This window comes from Heterodontus francisci, chromosome 15 (assembly GCF_036365525.1).
Source record: "Heterodontus francisci isolate sHetFra1 chromosome 15, sHetFra1.hap1, whole genome shotgun sequence".
NCBI lineage: Eukaryota > Metazoa > Chordata > Chondrichthyes > Heterodontiformes > Heterodontidae > Heterodontus > Heterodontus francisci.
In genome coordinates, this window is record NC_090385.1 from 26,738,580 (window position 1) to 26,765,883 (window position 27,304).

The 27,304-nt window shown below is 43.7% G+C and overlaps 1 protein-coding gene across 1 annotated transcript; it reads right to left on the bottom strand.

Annotated features, from left to right (window-relative positions):
• Positions 1-14,701: 14,701 nt before the first annotated feature.
• On the bottom strand, positions 14,702-20,611 carry LOC137377856 (transforming growth factor beta activator LRRC32-like). The gene is made up of 2 exons (XM_068047927.1): positions 20,488-20,611; positions 14,702-18,983 (listed from the first exon to the last, which is right to left on the bottom strand). Exons 1-2 carry the CDS (start codon positions 20,581-20,583, stop codon positions 16,944-16,946), a joined length of 2,136 nt encoding a protein of 711 aa, XP_067904028.1. The 5' UTR covers positions 20,584-20,611; the 3' UTR covers positions 14,702-16,943.
• Between the last annotated feature and the right edge of the window lie 6,693 nt (positions 20,612-27,304).

A 27,304-nucleotide genomic window follows, 5' to 3' on the forward strand; every position in this document is an offset into this window, starting at 1 on the left:
GTTTCACTCTGCTACTATGCAGCAGCAACATGTGTGGTGTTCGCCACTAACAGGATGCTGCCATCAAGCTAAAAAGACATCCTGCCTATCACACAAATGAGTAATGTGATATATGAATTTCAATGCCTGTGTGATGCTAGGTATATAGGCCATACGTCCCAAAGACTGGCGGATCATATCAAACAACATGTCCCTTCCGCTGTTTGCAACGGGCAAGGTACAGGCCGTACCCAACCAGCCCGTGCTTGCAAAACTCAAAACACAGTGTCTAACATTAGATGTGATTCTGCCATCAGACAGCATTTGTTAAATAATCCTCAGTGTGCTAAGAATTACGCTGACAACTAATTTAAGGTTGTCAGTAGGGCTCATAGTCAGGTGCCTTTGCACGTACTGGAAGCTACATATATTAATACACAGGGCCCTGCTCTTGGCTGTTAGAAAGAACATGTACACACATTGCGCCTGTTTCAGCTAAACAAAATAAGTAACAGCCTTTCGCTGGTTCATTATTCAGGGCAATGCCTTGACCATTCAGAGTCAAGCTGTCTAGTTTAAATTTCAAACAAAGTTTGGCAGTTAACTGTCAGTCACCATAAATCAGTGCATTCTCCATTGCAACACTTCTACAAATGAGAGTTCACTTGCCAACCAGCACTCGTTTTCTCATATAGTATAAGTTGTTGTTTTCCCTTACATTGGTATTCTTGTGGATTGTCCTGATGAGTGCAAGACGAAAAGCTGCGACAACATGTCTCTATTTTCAGCAATATTTAAAATGTTATTCTTTCAAACTGTCACAGGTTAGATATACATCTGTGGACTACCAGGGTATCAAATCCATAATTATCGGATATAAACTCACTCTAGTCTACCAATTGATTGCTGTGAAAAGCATGCAACATAAATAGAGCATGAGCAAATGAGTAAAGACATGGTCAACACCACAATAAAAGGTTGAAGCAAAGTTACTTACCACAGATGAGACCATTCTTTAGAAACAGGAACCCAGTAAATTTCCCCTCCCTCAGCTGTTTTTCCCTCAGTGACATTTCCAAGCTTCACAACTTTCCCACTCACTCAATTTCTTTTGAACAAAAGCAATGTTATGCACAGTGGACAGTGGTTGTGACCATAACAAACTAGAAAGGTTCCAGATTCAATGATAGTTCTGTGCTGAGTTATTTGATCTCAGTCAGAGTGCTGGTGGAAGTATTACAATTGAACTCTCTATCCCTAGAGCAAGGAAGGCAAATTATCATAATCCCTTTCCTAACCATTATCCTGCGATTTCCATGGAAAATGTACATGTGTATGATGAGAAGCACTAGTGTAGCCAAAGGAATTAACAGATTGAGGTACGTTAAGTCATTAAAAGTAAGAACAGAGGAGCAGAAATTTTAAAAAGGCTAAAGACATGTTGAGCTTCATCATCAGAAGAATAGAATATAAAAGCAAGGAAATGCTGTTGTGATTACACAGAATTCTGTGAAATGTACTGTGTGAGTGTTATTTGAAGGAGGGGAAGCTTGGTTGGTTTTCTCCTGGGTCACCAAATGCCACTTTAGCCTTCCTTAATGAGTTAGCTACAAACAAGAAGTAAACAGTGATGTAATGGAACACATGCAGCCATCATAATCATCGTGGAACATGCCACCAGCATGTTATAACAGATATTTGGACAGATCAGAAATTGCTTTGCAATATAACCCCACCGAGGTTTCAAAGATCATACGTGCTTACCATGGAATAAGTTGTCAAAGAGGCCCAGCTGCAACCATTGGTGGAGGAGACTAAGCATGAGGATATGCCAGCTGAAATATGCAACTGCAAGTAATCAGTATTGGCTGCACTAATATTACCCCAGTTAAAGGGAAATCTGATTGAGGTATTTAAAATACTGAAGGGAACTAACATGTCTAGATAGGGAGCAACTCTTCAATTTAGTTGCAGAATACAGAATGAGGGAACCTAATCTTAAAATTTAAATAAGCCAGCTAAAAGCAAATCCAAAAAAAACTCTTCACACAAAAGTGTGTCCCAGAAGGCCATGGATACAGAAACAATTGAGGTATTTAAAAGGGAAATGGGTACTGACTTGGGAAGTAAGAACAGGTGAGGAACTGGAATTAGAAAAACAGAGCTGGCATGGCTAACAAAATAGTGGAGCAGGCGCCAAGGGCCAAACGGCCTAAACCTATATGTGTTTGAATTTTGGGTGATTACAATAGCCTATGGGGTCACTCCACGACAGAATACCTGACAACACACAGCCCTGTTGCAGCTTCTGAGGGATGAGAGCAGAGACAATGATGATTGCACAATGTTCAGCACCATTCGCGACTCCTCAGATACTGAAGCAGCCCGTGTCCAACAAGACCTGGACAACATTCAGGCTTGGGCTAATAAGTGGTTAGTAACATTTGCACCACACAAGTACCAGGCAATGACCATCTCAAACAAGAGAAAATTTGACCATCTCCCCTTGACGTTCAAAGGCATTATCATTGCTGAGCCCCCGCTATCAACATCCTGGGGGTTACCATTGACCGCCAAACTGAACTGGACCAGCCACATAAATGCTATGGTTACAAGAGCAGGTCAGAGATGGGGAATTCTGCGGCGAGTAACTCACCTGCGAGTAACTCACCTCAATGCCTGTCCACCATCTACAAGGCACAGGTCACGTGTGTGATGGAATACTCTCCACTTACCCGGATGGGTGCAGCTCCAACAACACTCAATAAGTTCAACACCATCCAGGACAAAGCAGCCCGCTTGATTTACACCTCATTCAACATTCATTACCTCCAGCACCGACGCACAGTGGCAGCAGTGTGTACCACATACAAGATGCATTGCAGCAACTCACCAAGGCTCCTTCCAAACCCGCGCCCTCTACCACCTAGAAGGACAAGGGCAGCAGATACATGGGAACACCACCACCTGCAAGTTCCGCTCCAAGCCACATACCATCCTGACTTGGAACTATATCGTCATTCCTTCACTGTCGCTGGGTCAAAATCCTGCAACTCCCTACCAACAGCATTGTTGGTGTACCTACACCCCAAGGACTGCAGCAGTTCAAGAAGGCAGCTCACCACCACCTTCTCATGGGAAATTAGAGATGGACAATAAATGCTGGCCTAGCCAGCGATGCCCACATTCCACAAACTAATTTTTAAAAATGGAATCACCCACCTCAAACAGCTGGGCACTTTATTTACATATTCCTTAGTGACAGTATCTGCGCTGCACATCATTTCTTGCAACTGTAGTGTGTAGAATGCCAGATCTAAATCACACTCATGAGGAATGGGCAACTCAGGTTGCTAGTTAGAAGTAAACGGAAAGTCATGGAAAGGACAGACGATTGTTAAGATAAGTGTATTGTTAACATTTTGAACAGTTTTTTTCATTTATATTTTCCTATTGGCACTGAGGCTTTCCTAAACTTTTGTGCCAGTTGTAGTAGATTATTATCTTTTGTCCACAGCATCATGATGAGCACCAAAGACCTTTTGCTAATTGGGATTTTGAAAGACCAACAAAGGGATGCCAGAAGCTTCAACTGAATGGGAGGTGCTATGTAACCAACCCATTGGTACACACATCCCAGCATCTACAGACAGATCAGTCAATACGAAATGCTTTGGAAGACAATTATTGCAGGTGGAGGCTTCAATCACCAAAGGAAGATGGGACATATCTGTAAATACCTGACTCTTTGATGCTTCCTTAGAAGCACTGCAACCTCTGTATGTCATGCCTTCAGTGGCACTGCATGAGAGAAGGTGTGCCAGACTAATCACATTGCTCCTCAGTGAATTTAAGGTAGGGGAACTGCCCCCAGGAGATTGGTGGCTCAGGCCCCCTGCACAGTGCTTACCTGCTCTTCTGTAGGGGAACTGCTCCCAGGAGATTGGTGGCTCAGGTGCTTACCTGCTCTTCTGTAAGTGGTGTCTGCTCTTTTCCAACTTCTTTGTTGCCCCCATTTGTTCTCTAGCCCCAAAGGCAGGCTACCCATTTCTGCAATAAACTTGTTTTCAAAGCATACAAAAGCAATCAGGCACCAGCACAAAGTTACTAGAAGTCAGAATTCAGTAGTTGAATGCAAAAACACAAAAATAACTCAGAATTTAACCAGCAGCCTAAGAGTGTATGGTGTGGGAGTATACGAATATACGAATTAGGAGCAGGTGTAGGCCATTCGGCCCTTCAAGCCTGCTCTGCCATTCAATAAGTTCATGGCTGAACTGATTACTGCACATTTCCACCTACCCCCGATAACCTTCCACCCCCTTGTTTATCAAGAATCTATCTATCTCTACCTTAAAAATATTCAAAGACTCTGCTTCCATGCCTTTTGAGGAAGAGAATTCCGAAGACTCACGACCCTCTGAAGGAAAAAATTTCTCCTCATCTCGGCGCTTCTATAGGGTTCTTGCTGCTTGTTAGCACTATGACCTGCTCAGCAATTTTATCACATTTGTCATGTAGCTAGTCAGGTTCTGGGGCAGACCAATTTCATGAAAGGTTAGTACAAATATAGGACTCTTATATAATAATGAGCCTTTTAAAAGCTACTGAGTGTGTTTTAGACACCAATGCAGAAGCTTGATTCATGATGGCTGGTGGTGCACTTTTGACATGAAATGAATGTTTGCATGTCACCTGTCACATTAGACACTTGGGCTTGGATTTTCAATCGCCCATGAGGGCAAGGTCGGGTGCAAGGCACATTGAAAAAATGCCTCTGGAACACAATGTGATTTTCAAAGGGAGGTGGGGAGACGGGGAGCCGGCAACCCAGATGTCTCCAATTAACAGATTGTTGAGCTCGTTGTGGAGCCATTAACAGTCTTTGGAACAGCAGTTTGAGACTTTCAATTGGGAGGCACAGGGAAAACAGATGGTCTGGGACATGTTAGGCTGCAGCTGTTGTAAACACAGCAGAGACCATGGGTGCTAGTGAATGTATTGCTCAACAGTTGTGACAAATGGGGGATTTAAACTCAGCTGCTGAACCAGTGGCACAGAGTTGCCTTCGCTGATGCTGAGAGGCTTGCATTTGTGAACAGTGAGAGGTTGGACTCTTGAGAGGGACGAAAGGCTGCTGGCATCACATGGGCATCAGAGGTGGGTACAGGAAGCCCTGGTAAACCATTGAGTGGCAGGTGTGGGTGTTGAAAAGGGAGCAGGCAATTCTGACATAGGACAGAGTAGCAGGAGAAGCTTCAGCAGATGCATCCTCCTGGTCAGGAGGACGCCAAAGGAGCAGAGTGAGGGGTTGCAAGGGGAAGGCAGTGCTACTAAAACATTGGGTGTACTGCCCAAGAGTCAGCTACCTGCAAATGACAGAGCGCCAGTGCCGTAGGAGACTATACCTATCCAGGCAATTGGTCTCGGACATTTGTGCTCTGGTCCACAATGACCTGAGGCCTTGCGGCCCCCATGGCAGTCTCCTACCTGCAGCCATAAAGGTCACCGTGGCGCTGAATTTTTATGCCTGGTCGTTTCAGGGATCAGCTGCGGACCTGGGTGGCATCACGCAGTCGGCAGCTCATCACACCATCAGGCCGGTCACAGACACAGTCTTGCAGAGGATGGGGGCTATACCCATTTTGAGACAGATGAGCCAGCACAGGCAGAGAGGAAATTGGGTTTTGCCATCATCGATGGATTCCCTCAGGCCCAGGGGGTTATTGATTGTACCAACATAGACATCAAGGTACAGACAGGCCAACCAGTCAGATTCCAGAACAGAAAAGGCTTCCACTCAGTGCACATGTGCACTAAGTTCCTAAGCAGCTGCCATGAGATGGAGGCAGCTTGCTCCCTTGTCTCTGCTCATGGCTGAGATACCTATTGCTTCAATCCTCATTGTCCATGGGGGTTCCTCCACAAGCTGCTGTGCCTGCGTCATTGCAGCGGCAGCCTCTGTCACAGGGCCTTGCTGCGTGGCTGCTTTCTCAGAGAAGGGACGAGAAGGTGAAGGATGACTCCAGTGCCCCCCTCATCAGCCTCTTAGACTGCCTCAGCCCTTTCATAGTGCCCTTGAATGCTGGATGAGGCCACCAGCTGTGACGCAGCTGGCATCCACTCCATGCATCCCTGCGCCATCAGCGACACTGATGGTCAATGCTACAGAGAGTGTCACTCTTTCTTGCATTCCAGTTCGCTGCTCCTTCATCAACTTAGAATGATGCTGCATATGGCTCTCCATGGAGGAGCTCATGCGTTCAAAACCTTGAGATGTAATGGAGCACATGTACTGCATGGACTCCTCCATTGTCTGTTCATGGCTCAACAATACCTCAGGGATCTCCAATATGTGGGACCTCGTCTGCCTGTGATGCTCCAGAAAGGCCCTCCTTGTGTGTGACACTCGAGGCCTAGCATCTCCGCCCAGCAGAACATGGCTGTGACTTTCCTCTATCCTCCAAGGGGCACTGCTTACAGCTGACTCTGCCTCACCCTCCTCCTCCTGCTCACTCGTGAGGTGCGGTTCACCCAGTGCTCCCCGTTCGAAACTAGGCCGAGGCCCAACTGTGGGGAGTGTGTCGTGCTGGTGGAAGGTGTGGAGGAATGATGTGACGGTGCTGCCTTGGGGACATCTCTCCCCGCAAGGAGGCTGGCAATGACTGAGCTGCTACATCTTGCTCCACCTCTGCAACTGACCCTGTGGGCACAAGAAGGTGGTAATGAGAGATCGAGCTTTCAAATGATTCTGCTCGGATGATCTTCCATCTTCCTATCGCCCACGGCTCGACGTGATGACATCCTCACCATCTCTAAGGCTGCTTTCTCTTTAGGAGTCAGTGTGTGGAGCAGTAGCACACCATCACCTGACTGAGACATCTCTCTTGAATTATGCACTCTCTTTTTTTAGAGATACAGCACTGAAACAGGCCCTTCGGCCCACCGAGTCTGTGCCGACCATCAACCACCCATTTATATTAATCCTACATTAATCCCATATTCCCTACCACATACCCACAATTCCCCTACCACCTACTGATACTAGGGGCAATTTATAATGGCCAATTTACCTATCAACCTGCAAGTCTTTGGCTGTGGGAGGAAACCGGAGTACCTGGCGAAAACCCACGCAGTCACAGGGAGAACTTGCAAACTCCACACAGACAGTACCCAGAATTGAACCCAGGTCGCTGGAGCTGTGAGGCTGCGGTGCTAACCACTGCGCCACTGTGCTGTCCCTGGATGAAGAGGGAAAAAATTATGAGAAGGTTGCCCTCCCTCACCCATTCCAGCCTGACATTCATATGAGATGTTGCATTCCTCAGTGATGCCCCCTGCTCAATTGCACCCCTATGTGAGGGTTGCTGACATCTCAGTGATGCAGCTGTCTACTTGATTTGACAATGTTAAGGAGAACAATGGGCACTCAGTCTGATCAGCTTATGCGCATGCTGGTGTCTACAGTTAGAGGCCTGTCACCCGGGTATCAGGTTTCCAGACTTTAGCAGATCATTGAAGTGCTTTCTGCAGTGCACCCACATCCTCCTAATGCCTCCCCAACTGCTGACCTCTGCAACCACCTCCATCCATGCCCTCTTGGTCTGGCTGGGAGGAAAGAGCACATCTTTCCTCTGAGACAGCCTCCATCAAAGCCTCAAGGGAGGCATCAGAATAGCATGGGACCGCGTGGGGACGCCTGCCCAGGCCAGCGCTGGCCCTTTGAGCACCCTGCTGCTCCATTCCACCTGGCAACAGCAAGCCCAGTCATGGCTGCCATTTCTCTTTTAGAAATGCCCTCCCTGACACGGTCCTGCCTCCAGGCCGCTCCCGACGCTAATTGGGTGCTGAACTTACCTCTGGGCCAATTAGGGCCTTTGCACTTAAAAATCACGTCACTGATGCTGATACAGTGTGGGATTGGGACCCAAAAATAATCCAGCCCTTGTCAGGTTTCTCAACTCCGGATTGAAAATCCAACACTTGATGCCTGTTTTATGCCTATAAAATGGCCTGAAAAATGGGCGCAGTGTGATCTAATTGCTAGACAGCAATATGTAAACACATGAAGGTCACCGTCAATTTGGATCAATTGGTTCTGAAACAAATATGATTTCTCCCAGTACAAACAAGCCGTTAGGCACTTAGTTCACGCTCACACACACTCTTGTGCTTCCAGTGACAAATGAGTTAAATTGTCCAATGTCAGAAATAACAGACATCCTCTTTCCTCTCTTATCAGCTTGCCTGCTAGCTGCTGAGTCACTGAGAGATACTCTATCAGAAGTCATGGGGAGCCTATGACACATTTTATACCCTGTTCTACAAAGTGCAGAGGCGAGCTAGGAGACAGAACTCATTACTGCCAACCACTGAAACCACTCTTGGAAGTTATGCAATGTTGAAACATCCTGGGGTCTGACTTCTCCTTACTTTCTAGATTTGGAACACTGTCATCTCTTCAAGATAATGAATTTGCTGTATCATTGTGTGTGGTATATGGTCATATAATCTTTGGAGATACACCAGTTGGAGGAAACAATTAACCACAATTTCTTAGTGTTGTTGTTTAAAATTACCAAAAGGAATTTTTTTGACTCATTGCAACATGTGGACTAGTGATAATGAGCTGTAAAGTAATGACTGTACCTACATCTCACATCCAGCACCAGTTGAAAAACAACAGGAATCGTAAATGTTTTGTTGGTTCCCTCTTTTTTTAAAAACTTTTGCTGATAAACTGTTGTGTGAGAACAGCTAAGTTTTGGTGGGACAGTTTTATTCAAAAACTTGAGTCTTATGGACTGTGTAGTTAGAGTGATAGATTCCTGTAACAAAAACAGAAAATGCTGGATAGGCTCAACAGGTCAGATAGCATCCATCAAGAAAATAGGAGTCAGTTGATGTTTCAGGTTTCAACCTTTCTTCACAACTGAATGATATTACAGATGCATTTGATGAGGATTTTAAACTGCAACAGAACGAGGGAAATGGGATAGAGGGGAAGAAAGAACTTTCATTTATATGGCACCATTCACAACCTCAAACCATCCCAAAGTGCCAAGTGAAGTGCAATCATGTTGTAATGTAGGGAAATGCAGTGGCCAATTTGTGCAATGTAAGGTCCCACAAACAGCAATGAGGTAAGTGAGCAGATCATTTACATTGACTATTGGTTGAGGGATAAGTGTTGGCCAGGGCACCTGTGAGAACTTTCCTGATCTTCTTACAATAAAGCAATGGGACCTTTTACATCCATCAGCGAGGGAAGACACAGCCTTGATTTAAACGTCCCATCCGAAAGACAGCATCTGCACAACTTTCTGACTAAGAGTTGAAAATGCTATCAACTGAGTCAAGGCTGACATGAAAAAAGATTGCACAAAAAAATACACACAATGAACATACATATGGGAAATGACCTGTAAAGAGCTAAGGTGCGGATCAGGAAATAGTAAAAGGGCAGAAGTAATATGTCCAGGAGATGAAAGGAGGCCTAATCAGAAAAATGGAAGAAATAAAGATGTATGAGATACTGAGAGTGTGATTAGACTAAAGGCAGATAAGTAAGTGGAATGAGAAGTATCAAAAAGGATGCAGACCACCCTGCCGTGACAGTTTTGTGATGGTGGGTGGGAGGATTGGGGGAAGGGAGTCCCCACCCTTAGCGCCACCAACATGCTAACCATCCCCATCCACAGAAACGCCCAACAGACTCATGTGTTGGCATTCTCGGTTGAATTACCAGTCTTTCCTAGCCGTTGGAACAGGCTGCTGTCTCGTGCAGTGGAGGCCGACTCGTTGAATTCCTTCATGCGAGAGCTGGACCTGTTTCTGGTTGGCCCAGCCATCATCTTTTACAAAAGGCAAGGAAATCAGGGCCAGAATGGCCTCCTGTATTAGTTTCAATCGCCAAAATGGGTCGGAGAGGAATTTCCCAGATTTTTCTTCTCCCAAATTTTTAGCTGATTTTGTTTTTGCCTCTCCCAGCAGATCATATACTTTCAGGTGGGGTGAAGAGTGTACATATTGTGATATACAACGTATCACAATTGTATGGGACATACATGCGATCATGTGAGCTGCACAAGGGTGACAGTAGCTAACTCAGTGTAGACTAGTTATTAAATCTGGTCTGTATGGCCCAGTGCCACATTCCATTTATATATTTCCATTATAAATGCGAGTCTTTCTTTTCTTTTCATTTGACTTCCAGTCTCTGAAGATCATGTCACTATTAGCTGCTACCAATTCTTTTAGTGGCCATAAATGATGTTCAATTTGGCTGAACAATATACATAAGGACAGGGGAAAGTGAGGAATGAAAAACAATGTTCAGTCCATCAAAATTTATCCCTCTGATAACTTTTTAATTGTAACATCTAATTGTCTTTTGAATGTCTTTTATTACCTTCTTCTTCTTTGGCCTCCTTGTCTCAAGAGACAATGGGGGTTTGTGAAGCAGCGCCTGGAGTGGCTATAAAGGCCAATTCTAGAGTGACAGACTCTTCCACAGGTGCTGCAGATAAAATTGGTTGTCGGGGCCGTTACACAGTTGGCTCTCGCCTTGCGCTTCTGTCTTTTTTCCTGCCAACTGCTAAGTCTCTTCGACTCACCACGCTTTAGCCCCACCTTTATGGTTGCCCGCCAGCTCTGGCGATCGCTGGCAACTGACTCCCACGACTTGTGATCAATGTCACAGGACTTCATGTCGCGTTTGCAGACATCTTTAAAGCGGAGACAAGGACGGCCGGTGGGTCTGATACCAGTGACGAGCTCGCTGTACAATGTGTCCTTGGGGATCCTGCCATCTTCCATGCGGCTCACATGGCCAAGCCATCTCAAGCGCCGCTGGCTTAGTAGGGTGTATATGCTGGGGATGTTGGCCGCCTCGAGGACTTCTGTGTTGGAGATACGGTCCTGCCACCCGATGCCAAGGATTCTCTGGAGGCAGCGAAGATGGAATGAATTGAGACGTCGCTCTTGGCTGACGTACGTTGTCCAGGCCTCGCTGCCGTAGAGCAAGGTACTGAGGACATAGGCTTGATAAACTTGGACTTTTGTGTTCTGTGTCAGTGCGCCATTTTCCCACACTCTCTTGGCCAGTCTGGACATAGCAGAGGAAGCCTTTCCCATGCGCTTGTTGAATTCTGTATCGAGAGACAGGTTACTGGTGATAGTTGAGCCTAGGTAGGTAAACTCTTGAACCACTTCCAGAGTGTGGTCGCCGATACTTGGTAGAATAATCACTCTTGGGGGGAATTTTAATCTGGCTCAGCAGTTGGGAATCCCAAGAGAACAGGTGGAACGCTAATTCTACATCCTGCGCAATGGGGGTCATTTTAACCTGTCCTGCCAGTCGGGAAGCTGATGGGATTGGGAAAAATATTGGACTTACACCCCAGTCTATTTTACTTTCCATTGAAGTCAACAGGTAATATTGGGTGGGGTGTAAAATCAGTGTACCACCTGATCCTTTGGCATTAATGTAACTTATTAAGGAGCAGCCTAATGATTCATGATTAACTTGTGATTTTTATATGTGATCTACTTGATCAAACAAATGCAAAGTATGTGGTTAGAAACTTCTGTTTGGCACAACAGTTCAGTTTTTATGTTATACATAATGGTGCTTAGTCTTTATAAATATAGATTATAAATATATTATTCATATATTACATACATACATACACATATTATATACATACATACACACACATTATATACTTACATTTCTATGCACACATTTATGTTAAATTATATTAAATAGGACTGATGTGGTGAGTAAAACAGAAACTGAAATACAACTTTTAACATCAACATTCAGATATTTTATTCAGTTTAACACAGTAATACAATATTTTCCCATTAATAAGTTAAGTGTGCAAATTATTTAAATGCTGTACTCAAAATGTTAAATAAAAACAACAGATGGCCCTCCAATACAACTTTGGAGAGCAACAAAGAATTTATCTTTTCAACAGGCACTCAGAATAATCCGTTAGAAAGATTCTTAAGAAATTAGCCAGAAACTGATGTCACCTTCTTAAATTCAGGTCAGCACTTATACCTATTTTTGTTCCTCTTTTCCTGAAGATGTTACCAGACTGGGGCACAGTTTCATGGTTGTTGGGTGCCCTTTGATAAGTTTCTGGTCAATAGTAACGCCCAGGATGTTGATAGTGGGCGATTCAGCGATGGTAATGCTGTTGAACATCAAGGGGAGATGGTTAAATTCTCTCTTGTTTGACATGGTCATTGTCTGGCATGAATGTTACTTGCCACGTATCAGCTCAAGCCTGACTGTTGTCCAGGTATTACTGCATGTGGGTATAGACTGTTTCAGCATTTTAGGAGTTGCGAATGGTACTGAACACTGTGCAATCATCAGCGAACATCCCCACTTTGGAGGGTAGATCATTGATTAAGCAGCTGAAGATGGTTGGGCCTAGGACACTACCCTGAGGAACTCCTGCAGAGATGTCCTGGGTCTGAGATGATTGGCCTCCAACAACCACAACCATCTTCCTTTTTGCTAGGTATGACTCCTACCAGTGGAGAGTTTTTTCCCTGATTCTCATTGACTTCCATTTTGTTAAGGTTCCTTGATGCCACACTCAGTCAAATGCTGCCTTGATATCAAGGACAGTTACTCTCAACTCATCTCTGGAATTGAGCTCTTTTGTCTATGTTTGGACCAAGGCTGTAATGAGGTCTGGAGGCAAGTGTCCTTGGCAGAGTCCAACTGTGCACGTTATCAGTGGGTAGATGCAGCTTGATAGTACTGTCAATGACAATTTCCATCATTTTGCCAATGATTGACAATCAACTGATGGGACATTAATTGGCTGGATTGGATTGGATTTGTCCTACTTTTTGTGGACAGAACATACCTGGGCAATTTTTCACATTGTCAGGTAAATGCTTGTGTTATAGCTGTACTACAGTCAGGATGTTGTCAGGGCCCATAGCCTTTGCTGCATCGTGTCTTCAGCCGTTTCTTGATATCACGTTGAGTGAATCAAATTGGCTGAAGACTGGCATCTGTGATCCTGAGGATGTCAGGAGGAGTCCGAGATGGATCATCCACTTGGCACTTGTGGCTGAAGATGGTTGCAAATGCTACAGCCTTGCCTTTTGCACTGATGCGTTTGGCTTCAGAATTATTGAGGATAGGGATGTTTTTGGAGCCATATTCTCCAGTTAGTTGTTTACAACGGGATGTAGCAGGACTGCAGAGCTTTGACCTGATCCGCTTGTTGTGCGATCGGCTTAGCTGTGTCTATACCATGCTGCTTCCACTGTTTAGCATGCACATGGTCCTGTGTTGTAGCTTCCCCAGGTTGGCAACCATTTTTAAGTATGTCATGTGCTGCTCCTGGCATGCTCTCCTACACTCCTCATTGAATCATAGTTAGTCTCTTTGATTGATGGTAGAGTAAGGGATATGCCAGGCCATGAACTTACAGATTGTGGGTTGAATACATGGCTGCTGCTCCTGGCGATTGTCACTAGCACCTCTTGGATTCCCAGTAGAGCTGCTAGATCAGTTCTGAATCTATCCCATTTAGCACGGTGGTAGTGCCACACAACACAATGGGGCGTCTTCAGTGTGAAACATAGAAACATAGAAAATAGGAGCAGGAGTAGGCCATTCGGCCCTTCGAGCCTGCTCTGCCATTCATTCTGATCATGGCTGATCATCCAACTCAGTAACCTGTTCCCACTTTACCCCCAGAAGATAGGACTGCCTCTCCACAAGGACAGTGCGGTGGCCACACCTACCAATACTGTCATTAACCGATGCAAAAGCTGTGAAAGGTAGATTGGGGAGGACGAGGTTAAGTAGATTTTTCCTCTCTTGCTGGTCCTCTCACCATCGGCCACAGGCCCAGTCTGGAAGATATGTCCTTCAGGATTCAGCCAGCTTGGTCTGTAGTGGTGCTACTGAGCCACACTTGGTAATGGATCATTCTGTGCCCTTGCTACCCTCAGTGGGTGGCTAGTTTTTTCGGCTGGCACGGACACTTCTGCACTGTAATTTTTCTATAGTTCAGTGCCTCTTCCAAGTGGTGTTCAACATGGAAGGGTACTGATTCATCAGCTGACAGAGGGCAGTAGTTGATAATCAGCAGGAGGTTTCATAGCCCATGTTTGACCTAATACCATGAGGTTTCATGGGGTCCAGAGTCAATGTTGAGGACTCCCAAGGCCACTCCCTCTGGACTGTATACCAATATGTCACCACCTCTGCCGGTGGGACAGGACATACCCAGGGATGATGATGGAGGAGTCTGAAATATTGGCCGTAAGGTATGATTTGGTGAGTATGACTGTCAGGCTGTGGCTCTCCCAATTTTGGCACAAGTCCCCAGATGTTAGTGAGGAGGACTTTGCAGAGTCGACTAGGCAGGGTGTTCCTTTGTTGTTTCCGGTGCCTGGTTGATGCCAGGCGGCCTGTCCAGTTTTATTTTTATTTACCTTTCCTGTTTGATACAACTGAGCAGCTTGCGAGGCCATTTCAGAGGGCAGTTAAGAGTCAATCACATTGTTGTGGATCTGGAGTCAGATGTAGGCCAAAATGGTAAATTTGCTTCCTGAATGTCAATAGTGAACCAGATGGGTTTTTATGACAATCTGATAATTTCATGATCTACCTTTTTTTACTCCAGATTTATTAATAAATTGAATTTAAATTTCCCCAGCTGCTGTCGTGAGATTTGAACTCATGTCCCCAGACCATTAGCCCAGATCTCTGGATTAGTAGTCCAGTAATCTTGGTATATGCTACTGTCCCTGCAGATATTGCAGCAAATATCTAATCGTACCCAGTCCATGTAACTAATGCCTAATCTGTTTGGAAACTTATGTAAATAATAAAGCAAAAGATAAAAATATTCATATCCATAGCTGTCTTTAGTGCCATTTATGAAAGATTTCAACAGAATACATTGCCTTGTATTTCAATAGATATAATAAAGTTGTATAAATAAAAACAAAAAACTACAAATGCTGGAAGCCTGTAATAAAAACAGAATTTCCAGTTTTAAAATCAAACAGTACATTAGCTGATATATGATGAATTCAACTTCATCTCCTAAACAATAACTTTAAAGAAAGAGTTTGTAACAATAATTTATTTGAATGGATTCTGGTACATATTTTTGTGAATTCTGTTATATATATTTCCAGAGCACAACCTAAGAAATGCTTGTAACCAACTCTCACTTAAACAATTTGTTTATGCGTACTACATCAGGATAAGATATTTTTATTAGAAAAATATTTGCCATTATCTATATATGTTTAATCATGTCAAAGTGGAATAGCTGTGGAAATTAATATTTTTATGTGTTTAATCTCATGAATATAAATTCAATATAGAACAAACACGTTAGTTTAGTAGTGCTGTGAATAGTGTTTCGCTTTCATAGATAAGTTACACAAAAAGGCTTTAGTTGAACTGTTCAGAGGTCTTGACTGTGTCAAAGGAATTGCAATGGAAAATCCTGAGAAATCATTAGTGAGAATATAACAATGAACTTCAGGAGTCCAAGTTAACAATTCATCCAAATAGTAACAATTAATGGCCTGCTACTCGACCCAAACCCGGCGGGACCCGACGACATGTGTCGGGTTTGGGTCGAGGTTGGACACACACAGTAAGTATTACATTTTGCTCTGCTGGGAAGTTGAGTTTAGTAAGTGTCAAAAGTTGAAAAGCCTACTTGAGCTGGGAGTCCGGGACGTCAAGGAGGGAAACTCTGAGTCTGCGCAGTGAACGAGTGAGCGTCTCGATGATGTCATCGCGCTCATGCTGCAGCTTCCTGCAGATTCAGCGTCAGAAGGTAGGTAAAGTGAACATTCTGGTGGTCGGGTCGGGCTCGGGTCAGGTCAGGTGCGGGAAAAAATGGAGGGACTCGGGCCGGATCGGGCTTAGGTCCGATATGGTTCTGTCAGGTTCGGGCCGGGTTTTTTTTTCCTGACCTGAGCAGGACTTTAGTAACAATAGGTATTTAAATGCTGTTCCATCAATCATCAATTGTTTACTTATATCTTTTCTCCAGCAGACAGCATCTTATTTTTTCAGTATGGCAGTACTCCAGTAATTTTCTCAACCAGCCATTTGTTATCTATCTTAATATTAACACTAGGCCATTTAGGAGTGAAATCAGGAAGGACTTTGACACACAAAGGATAATGGAGATCTGGAAAGGCATGGATGTTGGGTCAATTGGAAATTTCAAGACTAAGATTGATAGATTTTATTGTTAGTTATAGGTATCAAGGGATATGGAGCAAAGGCAGGTAAATGGTACAGATTAGCCATGATGTAACTCAATGGTGGAACAGGCTTGAGGGGCTAATTGGCCTACCACTGGTCCTATGTTCCCATGTTCCTATGTGAGCCTGGTGAGTGAGCATTAGTGGGTGATTTGATTAAGGGGAGAGGAACAGCCAAGCCCAATCTCAGCATCACAGCACGCGTCACTAGAAAGGAGAAGGAGCCACAGCCAATTTAGTTCCCCATCTCAAGCTCATGGAGGCTGAGACAGATTGTAGCATCTACTGCTACCCTAGCTGAAATAGGTTAACTCAGCACTGACAATGCATCAAATCCAGGGACATTCCCAGAATGTATGACTCAGTATCACATCACAAGGTACATTTAACCAATGAGCCATTGGTGAGCAAGCACTTCCAATAATTGAAACTATCTTCACCCAAAAAGACATAAAGCCTTTACTTATTACCAAAACATCCCAGGTCGCGATTGAGTGAGGTTCTGTTGCACTGGCCAGAACCAAGGACTCTTCCCTTCAATAGCTCACCTTCACTTGGAGTCGTTTCAGACTGTTAGTTAAATTTCCAATGGGAGCCCAAATCTGCATAATATCTGCGGTCGGATTTTAAGCTTTGGTCTTTCTCTTCCATGGTGCAATTCAGTAATGCATTGCACCACTTTACATTTCTATTTTAATGACACTTAGAGACAGCCCTTCCAGCTGGTGTTTACTGTTTATTTTAATTGGAGCAGTGTCTACCTCAGAACTCTCCTCTCCAATATTCAAACACAATCTACAGCACTCTCCAGCTATTAATGTTATCACAGATCCAATAACCAGTAGAAAGGCAAGCGTAGATATTATAAATAGAAGTGGACTAATTTTTATGATATTTTTGTCATGACATTCCCCTATGTGATCATTTAATAATCTGACTGTTGAAGAATCATTGTGCTCTGGGTAAAAACATTGGGCATTACCTATATCTGGAATTTCAACACTAGTACCATTCAGTGCATCCAGCCAAGTCAATGCGCAACAGTTAAAATAATTTCCACTCAAGTACAGAGTTTTAAGAGTTTGAGACACATTTCTAATTACTAAGTCTTGAAGAACATGGAAATTGTTGCCCCGAATATCGAGGATTTGCAGTGGAGCACATCCTATACCATAGGGTAAAAATTCTAACTGATTGTATGACAAATCCAAGCTTCTGAGGTGACTCAAACATGTCAAAGTGATTTTGGAGGTTTGGATCAAATTCCACCTTAAAGAAAGGTATTGCAAAGATTGTTCCAAGCCTATCAGAGCCTTATCTGGGACTTCAAGGTATTTATTTCTTGAAAGATCCAAATATGCCAAGGGAGTCTGATAGAATGTGTAAGGTGCTAGCTGTGTAATGTTATTTCCATTGAGGCTGAGGTATTTAAGAGTAGGGATTCCAGAAAAAGACACACAGCTATTTTTATTACGGCTTTTGTGAATCTGTCCATCATATCCCATGGTTTTATTTGTCACATTACAAATCTTTATATTATTATTAGCAAGATCAACTTTTTCTATTTTGGGTAGGGCTTCAAAAAGTCTAGAGGGTAATAACTGAATGGAATTATTTTGAAGGTACAAGTATCTTAAGGAGCGGAGCTGTTCATTATTTGCCCCCACAGATATATTGTTAAGTTCATTGTCACTCAGATCTAGAGAAGATAGGAAATTCAGTCCATCACCATCTTCTATACTAAAATTCTGAAAACAGTTTCCGCTGAGGTTCAAGTGTTGAAGAGAACTAAATTTATTCAAAAAGCCATGTGATATATCCAGCAATACATTGTTGCTTAAATCTAAAAAAATGACTTCCGATAAATTTGAGTGGGCATTATGGTTGGATGTCATATTGAACACCATAAATTCTTCATATCTGTTTCTTATGTCCCATTCAGTTGAGTCGTTTAATAGATCAGGTGTTACACTGATCATTAAATTGCTAGACAAATTCAAATGTTTTATCTGATGTACTTTTGGGAGAAATGGGAAATGAAACAGCCTGTTGTGGCTCAGATCAAGCGCTTGAAGCTGGTAAACTTCCTCACTCTCATTTGTTCTGAAGAATTCAATGCCATTTCTGCTCAGGTTCAACACTTGGAGCTTAGAAAGACGAAAATCAGAAATACAAGAAAGTGAATTCATGGCTAAGTTCAATTCAACCAAGTTTGCTAAACACTCGAAGGCCCCTGCGGTTATTTCTGAAATATAGTTTTTCTCGAGAAAGATATATTTTAAAAACAGCATCCCGCAGAACATATCAGGTGTCAGCTTCATCAGTAGGTTGCCAGACAGATTTAATTTTTCCAGTGAAGGCAGACTCTTCAGATGTACAGCCACCGTGTCACTGTCCCAATAATTCTCTGACAGATCTAGCACTTGGAGTTTCTTTAAATGGCTGAAGGCTCCATCACTGGATGAAAAGTTCCTGCCCAGGAGATTGTTTGCCAAAATGAACACTCTCAGGCTAGTCAGATGTGCCAGAGCCCCTGACGCTATAGTTTTCAGTTGGTTACAGCAGACATCCAGGTGTTGCAGTGAGCTGAAATTCAGCAGCGATTTCTCTGTCAATGTTCTGATAGAATTATGGGATAAATCTACCTTTTTAATCCCCGGCCTTGGAAGATCAGGTACTTTGGAAAGGTTTTGATATTGACAGGACACAACATGGTCTTTCTGCCAAATAAGATTGGAAACAATAAATATTTCTTTTCCACAATTTTTTTGTTAAAATATATTAAGACCACAATTTTTATTTTGCACTGCAACAAAAAAAAACTTGCAGATATATTCAGCATATTCACAAATTTCTAGCAATGAATAAATGTTCTGAGGTTCCATATATTTTAAAGGGGGAGGAGTGAACAGGTTGGAAGAATTTCTTCCCCAAGCTGGGATCTCTCACAACTTGAGTTGACAAACTGTGCAAGTTATTGATTTTTACAATTTTTTTTATAAAACAGTTATAATTCTGCAGAAAATAAATGTAGACATTTTAAAATGATAGACTACAAAATATACATGTGTCCCTATTGCTACTTAAGGGGTCCACTAATACAAATATGGAAAACAGATTTTAAAAATTGTAGAAATCATTGATGTCTTTTTCTACCATTTTAACAATGCTGTGAACCTGTTCACTTGGAGTGACCCTGGCATTCCTGCCTTTAAATCATGAGGGTGCAATGTTTAAACCCCATTCCAGCTGAAACCAGTGGCTTGACTTTTAGTCCCCGCTAGGTGGACTAAAAATAGCACCGCCAGCCTGCAAGCCAATTCCCTGGCTCCATCCTTGCTGTTTACAATTAACCAAACGATCAGCTGGTACAAAGGTGTTTATAGCCATGGAAGGAGGAGTGTTCACATTGTAGCCTATCAGATATGAAGCTTTCCACTGCTTCAAGGGAAGACTCTGAAGACACAAAAAGTCAAACAAACCAAATTTTAACCTGATCACGTTCTTTAAAAAAGAGTGGGAATGATTTCAACCTAAGAATTTCAAATTTAATTTTACTTTGTAAAACTAAGGAGTTACAATTTTGCAGAAAACAATTTTAAATTATAGAGACATGTGTAAATTAATATTCGTATACTAACTCAAGAATCGGTGCAATGAAAGGTGACCCACCAAGCTCTCTCGATCGAACTGACCTTGTACAATTTATACTAACCATGTCACTTGCAGGATTGACTCTCCCTAACTTCATTTAACTACTGAGGGAGGCTACAGATCAAACTGTGACATTTCTACCTGACGCACGAAGCCAAAATGAGCAAAAGAAAATGAGTCCAAAATATTGATCAAATATACGAGTCCATTTTATTTAACCCTGACAGGATGACATCCCCAAACACTGAATAGGACATAAACTAAAAGGTTCTGATTTTCTGATAATCTGTACCAATAATTAACAGCCTTCAATCCTTCTGTACACCTTTATACTCCTTTCAGAATTGGTACAGTGAATACTTTCCCAGAAAAAGGAGATAAAGCAATTTATTCTTCAAAAAGCATATAAAAACGACTATTTTAAATAAAAAGAAAAAATAGATGTTGTCTTAATTGAGTACCTCAATTCTAAAAATAAATTCCTTTAATCTTACTGTAGAACGCAGTCATTAACATCGTGAAGCAAAATGTATTTCATTCAAACAGAGAAGAGGTTGTTTAAAACCGTACCGTCTGACAGACTGTGAGCACGGTGTTGGTATCATCACTGCTGGTTGTTGGAAGGCAGGACACTGCTGTAAACCACAGGAACAGCCAAAGATTCATCTCTCCGCCCCAGGCAACAATAAAATGACATGACTGCACAGCGTGTTCAGCATATCCCTGGATCCTAATCTATCGTAATCGGGGAAAATTGAATGAGTTTGGAAGTCATTTACGCGCAACGTAACCTTTCTTGTGTGTAATAGTGTGTGGCAATCAGCCCCCTACACACCACGGGATTGGTGTTGTACTAAAATGTCAGGTTTTCCTTTTTTGGGCACTGATGGTTACTATTTTTTCGAACATACTTAAAGCAATCAGAAGATGTAAAACAATCAAAGACAGGACTTTCCACCCAATAGAAATCAATCAACTAAATTTAAGTAGGAATTTGTGATTGTTGGAAGTACCCTCATTTCTAACATTTATTTTGTATGTATGTCTTTGTGTGTATTTATGTAGATGTGTTTGTATGTGTAGGTGTGTTTATGTCTTTGCATGTATGTTTACATTTGTGTGTCTGTATTTGTATGTGTGAATGTGTGTGTACATGTTTGCACGTGTGAACGTTTGTGCTTGTATGGCATGTGTATGTGTGTGTGTGAATGTGTGTGTTTGTGTGTGGTTTGTGTGTGTGAGTTTGTGTCTTTACGTGTGTATGAATATTTGTCATCCGCATACTGAAGCTGGACAACTGAGCTTGGAGTGATTCGACTCATGGGAGTCCCTGGCTCGTGACCATCCTAGATGGAGAAAGATAATTCGAGAAGGCATTGTACACCTTGAGGGACTTCGCGGGAGCATGTGGAGGTGAAGTCAAGGCATCGGAGGGAGCGCACAAACCTCCAAGCTACTCACCTACCTGACCGTTCAAGCACCACCTGCCCCTCATGTGGCAGAGTCTCAGATCACACAGTGGACTTATCAGCCAACGCAGAACCCATCGAACCAGAGTGGAAGCAAGTCATCCTCCATCCCAAGGGACTGCCTAAGGAAAAAAGGAGGAATATTTGTGTGTGTGAGTTTGTGTGTGCATGTTTGTGTGAGTACAGGAGCAGGAGTAGGCCATTTATCGACTCAAACCTGTTCCGCCATTCAATGAGATCACAGCTGATCGGCGACCTAATTCCATATACTCTGCATGATAGCCCTTAATACCTTTGGTTAACAAAAATCTATCAATAGCAGTTTTAAATCTAACAATTGATCTAACATCAATTGCCGTTTGCGGAAGAAAATTCCAAACTTCTATCACCCTTGCCTGTAGAAGCATTGCCTCATTACACTCCTGAATGGTCTGGCTCTAATTTTTAGACTATGCCCCCTCGTCCTAGACTCCCCAACCAGCGGAAATAGTTTCTCTCTATCTACCCTATCTGTTCCCCTTAATATCTTGAAAACTTTGATTAAATCACCCCTAAACCTTTTAAATACAACCCTAGTTTTTGTAATCTCTCCTTGTAAGTTAACCCATGGAATCTGTGTATAATTCTGGTAAATCTACACTGCACTCCCTCCAAGGTCAATATAAGCTTCCTAAAGTGTTGTGCCCAGAGCAGCTCACAGTACTGCAGATATGGTCTATTCAGAGCTTTGTAAAGCTGAAGCATGACTTCTACTCCCTTGTATTGTAGTCCTCTGGAAATAAAGGCCCATGACCTCACATTTGCTTACATTGAAATCCATTTGTCACAGTTTTGCCATACACTTAATTAACTTACGTGTCAGCTGTGACTCAGTTGGTAACACTCTTACCTCTGAATTACAAGGTTTTGGGGTCAAGTCCCACTCCAGGGTTTGAGCACAAAAATCAGTACTGTCACTCCAGTGCAGTACTGAGGGGGTGTTGCACTGTTAGAGGTGTTGTCCTTTGGACGAGACATTAAACCAAGGCCCTGTCTGCCTGTCGGGTGGATGTAAAAGATCCCACAGTGCTATTTTGAAGAAGAGCAGGGGACTTACCCTAGTGTCATGGCCAATATTTATTCCTTAATCAACATCACAAAAACATTGCTGTTTGTGGGTGTTTGCTATAGAATCATAGAAAGTTTATGGCACAGAGAGAGGCCACTTGGCCCATCATGTCTGCACTGGCCAAAAAACGAGCCACCCAGCCTAATCCCACTTTCCAGCATTTGGTCCATAGCCCTGCAGGTTACGGCACTTCTGGTGCACATCCAAGCACCTTTTAAATGAGGTTTTTTGACTTGACCACCCTTTCAGGCAGTGAGTTCCAGACCTCCAATACCCTCTGGGTGAAAAAAATATTTCTTCAACTCCCTTCTAATCCTCCTACCAGTCATTTTAAAGCTATGCCCCCTAGTCACGGGCCTGGATAGAGCGGAGGTGAAGGGTCTATTTACCTTAGCAGAGAGGTCAATCAAAATTTTGTACATCTCAATCAAATCTCCTCTCAGCCTCCTCTGTTCTAAAGTGAACAACCCCAGCCGATCCAATCTTTCCTCACAGCTGCGATTTTCCAGTCCTGGTAACATCCTTGTAAATCTCCTCTATACCCTCTCTAGTGCAATGACATCATTTCTGTATTGAAGTGTCCAGAACTACGCACAGTACTCAAGTTGTGGCCTAACTAATGTTTTATATAAAAACAAGAAATGCTGGAACCACTCAGCAGGTCTGGCAGCATCTGTGGAAAGAGAAGCAGATGCTGCCAGACCTGCTGAGTGGTTCCAGCATTTCTTGTTTTTATTTCAGATTTCCAGCATCCGCAGTATTTTGCTTTTATTTTAATGTTTTATATAGTTCCATCATAACCTCCCTGCTCTTATATTCTATACCTCAGCTTATAAAGGAAAGGATTCCATATGCCTTCTTAACCACCTTATCGACCCGTCCTGCTACCTTCAGGGATCTGTGGACATTCATTCCAAGGTCCCTCACTTCCTCCACACCTCTCACTATCCTCCCATTTATTGTATATTCCTTTGCCTTGTTTGACCTCCCCAAATGCATCACCTCACACTTCTCTATTTAAATTCTATTTGCCACTTTTCTGCCCACTTGATAAGTCCATTGATGTCTTCCTGCAGTCTACAACTATCCTCCTCGCTATCAACCACAAATTCCTACATTACAACAGTGACTACAATTCAAAAGTACTTCATTGGTTGTAAAGCACTTTAAGACGTCTGGTGGTCATGGAAGGTGCTATATAAATGCAAGTCTTTTTATCAATATCTTTTTGTAATGTTATGATTCCATCTACACTGCTTACAATGCTGTCTATCTTTGTGTCATGGTCATGGGCAAATTTGGATATTTGGCTTTTTATCCCATCATCTAAGTAATTAATAAACATGGTGAACAGTTGACACCCAAACACAGATCTTTGCAGGACACCACTAGTCACTTTCTGCCAATTAGAGTACCTGCCCATTTTTCCTACTCTCTGTCTCCTGCCTTTCAACCAATTTTCTAACCAGGTCAATAATTTGTCTTTAATTCCATGTCATTCAACTTTGGCTAACAGTCTATTATGAGGGATTTCATCAAATACCTTTTGGAAGTCCATATAAATAATATTCATAGACATTTCCCTGTCCACTACTTTGGTCACCGCTTCAGGTGTGCATGTTTGTGGCTGTGTGTATTTGTGTGTATGTGTATTTGTATATACATGTTTGTGTGTATGTTTGTATATGTTTGTGTGTGTGTGTTTATGTGTATGTGTTTGCATGTATATTTGTGTGTGTGTGTGTGTGCTTTACGCTGTGTATATTTGTGTGTGCATGTTTGTGTTTGTGTGTATATGTGCATGTTTGTGTGCATTTGCATTTGTCTGTATGTGCGTTTGCAAAGATTATTTGTGTTAAGCCCTCCTGTACCTTCTCATCATTAACCTTCACAGAGACTTCCAGTTTATTCTCAATTCCAGTCTGTTTGTGCCATTCAAGGATGCATCCTTCTGTGAATAACACTTATTTTTCTTAATTTAAAATGAAAATAATCCTGAACTAAGGGGAGACTAATGTTATTCAAGTTAGCCATATGCATTATTTTGGGTAAGTGTCCCACCCCCACAGAGAAACGCTATGACAAATTATATACATTAATTCTTTCACGTTCAGTTACTCCCTCTCCTTGACTTTTCCAAAATATTTTTACATTTCTTCAGGAACCAAGGGCGGAATCTTACCACCTTAGTCTCTGGGAAAGGCGGGACCATTTTTGGATGCTGAACCTGACCTCTGGATCAGTGGGTCTTCCAGTTTTCTTTGCCACAGCTAACTAATTAAGGTCTCCCCGACCACTTATGGAGGGTGGGTGGGATGATGCGGCCATTTTGTCAGAGGAAGGATTTCTGTTTGAAGGGGCCACAGCATGTTTCAGGAAAGCTCACCAGCCTTTGGATTTTTGAGGCTGCAGCAATCACAGGAATGGAGAGGAGAAATGGGAAGGTTGCCCCCCACCGGGGTTTTCTACTCTTACCTAGAGGTCCAGCTGAGGGATCTGAGGGGCTACGGTGAGGTGAGCTCTCCCAGGGTTGGGAGGAGGAAGACAGCCTCTGCAATCAAGCAGGCATGGATAGAAGTGGTCGAGGAAATGAGCAACAGGAAAGTGTCTCCTCCAACCTGGAGCCGATGCACCAAGAGGATCTCGGACATCAGGAGGGCATGGCTGGTGAGCGGCATAACACTTTTCAGGTGACAGTCCCCACATTCTGACTTGCGCAGCATTCTCCTGCACAGCACTCCTCAGGTCAACACAACTTGCAGCTCCAATCATTCCTCCCTCTGTAGGAACCTCGCATCCCCATCTGAGAAGCTAACACTCACACTCACCCTCAGCCTATTGCCCTCTTGCGCCCAGGCCTCACAGTGACCCTCCACAAATGGTGTCTTTCCTTCCTCTCCACACAAGCCATTACAACCACTCACAGCCCCCTGCAGAAGAGAGCACACAACTTGGCGAGAGGCAGAGACGTGGGTGGGGGGAGGCAGTGGGTGTGGTCCTCCAGTGACAGACCCTTTATCAGCCACTGGCAATGCATGCCCACCTGCTCCACTGGGAAGGAGGTCATGTTCCATCAGGATGTAGATGTCAGCAGCAACCTGCCATGAGAGTTGCTCCTTCTGAGGCTCTCAGACATGTGGAAAGAGTGTTGATCCTCTGCCTGTGGACCCTGTGGTGGGGTCTTACCTCCTTCCAGCTGGATCTTTGTGGACATCCTCTCTGCTCTGTGGAGGGGCACATGGCTGAGGAGAAGACAGCTGGTGCTGCTGCTGGTTTTGCTCCTGCTGCAGCTGCAGCAGTTGTCAGTAGTCATTCCCCTGTCCTTGATCCTCAGCAGAGATGGACGATGGAGCTGCAGAAGCTGCTCCCATGCCATTCTGGAGGCTGCTGGCAGGAAAGTGCAGCTGATGGTAGGTGAAGTGCTGGACAGGTGAAGTCCCTTCCAAACATTTGACAATCACCTGTGAAGCAGTGATAGCACTCTGACAGAAGCAGTGCTTTTCACAGCAGGCTTTCACCTTCTAAGCTTGTCAGATTCCCTGATGAAACACAATGTGGGACAGCTCCGCTGTCAGGAAAGAGGGAATTCATGTGCAAAATTGCTCCTAATTGCCTTCTTAAGTACTTCAGTTGGCCTTCTGCCTCAGCCAAAGGGGTTTCCAACTTCATTACTGACCCACCACTGGGGAAGACAGAAGGAGGTAGGAACACATTGGGAAACCAGCCTCACAGAACTTCCTGCCATTTCCATGGGCCCCTTCCCCAATCCTGCCTCTCTAGGCCTGGGAAAATTCCACCCCATGGCCAGGATTTTATTTGGGCAACGGGGGTCTAAAGAGCTGTCAAGTGGCCTGCGACGCCTCCTTTGGGGAAGGCCCGCCAAATCAAATGCCAATTAGATACTTAAGTGGACTGCATTGGGCCTTTCCCAGAATGGAGGACCTCAGTGACAGAAGTCCCACCTGCTGAGAGCCGTCGGCCAATAAGAGGCGGGCAGCTCTTTAACTGAGCAGCGCCATAGTGGAGGCACCCACCGGTAGCCGTGGATCGCTGAGGGACCCAGGCCACAAGTAAGTCACAGAGGGAGGGATATGGCAGGGTGGGGATCACGGGGGAGGGGCTGTGGGGCGGTCGACAGCTAGGGAAGGGGTTTGGCTCTCAGCAGGCCCCCCTCCCAATGCTGGGTCCCTCGTTCAGGCACTGTGCCTTTTAACAAGGAACCCCCACTCCCCCACAAACGAAGATGGCAAGCAACCCGCAAGGGAGGTAGGATGAGGCCCTTAATTAGGCATTAATTGCCCACTGAAGGACCTCAATTGGTAGTGGGGTGGGAAGGTTGTTCACAGGCCTTCCTGCCCCGGGCTTAATTTGGGTGGATTTTGGTTCCCCCCCACCACCACCATCCTACCTGACTGTATGCTCTCCCCACCTCCAAAGTCACTGGGGGTGGGGGTGGGGGGGTGGGTGGTCAGCATAAAATTCCACCCCCACCCCATATTTCAGGAAGAAAGCGCCATCTGTTGGGTTTGTATAGAATTGCAGGCATGTTGGAGCAGGGACGATATAGATATGATTACCTTTACTAGAAGAGTACAAGTATTTGAGAGTTGTACAGCCTTCTGCCAGTTATACTCTGATCCTAGTCTGAGTTTGATGCAGCCTCACTTTTCCTAGTCCCAGATATAGGTGAAGACTTGGTTTTGTATATAGTGAAGACCAAAACAAAATACAGTTAGATGACGATGAAGCTAAGATGAGCCAAATGGCGTCTCTCATATGTACTTATTATTTTGCAAAACCAGATCATGCT

What these genes read in the sequence shown, in the direction of transcription:
- LOC137377856 (XM_068047927.1), bottom strand. Translation starts at nt 20,583, where the DNA reads ATGAATCTTTGGCTGTTCCTGTGGTTTACAGCAGTGTCCTGCCTTCCA. An exon ending in TGCTCACAGTCTGTCAGACG is followed by an intron (nt 18,984 to 20,487) that starts GTACGGTTTTAA and finishes CTTATTTGGCAG; the next exon opens with AAAGACCATGTTGTGTCCTG.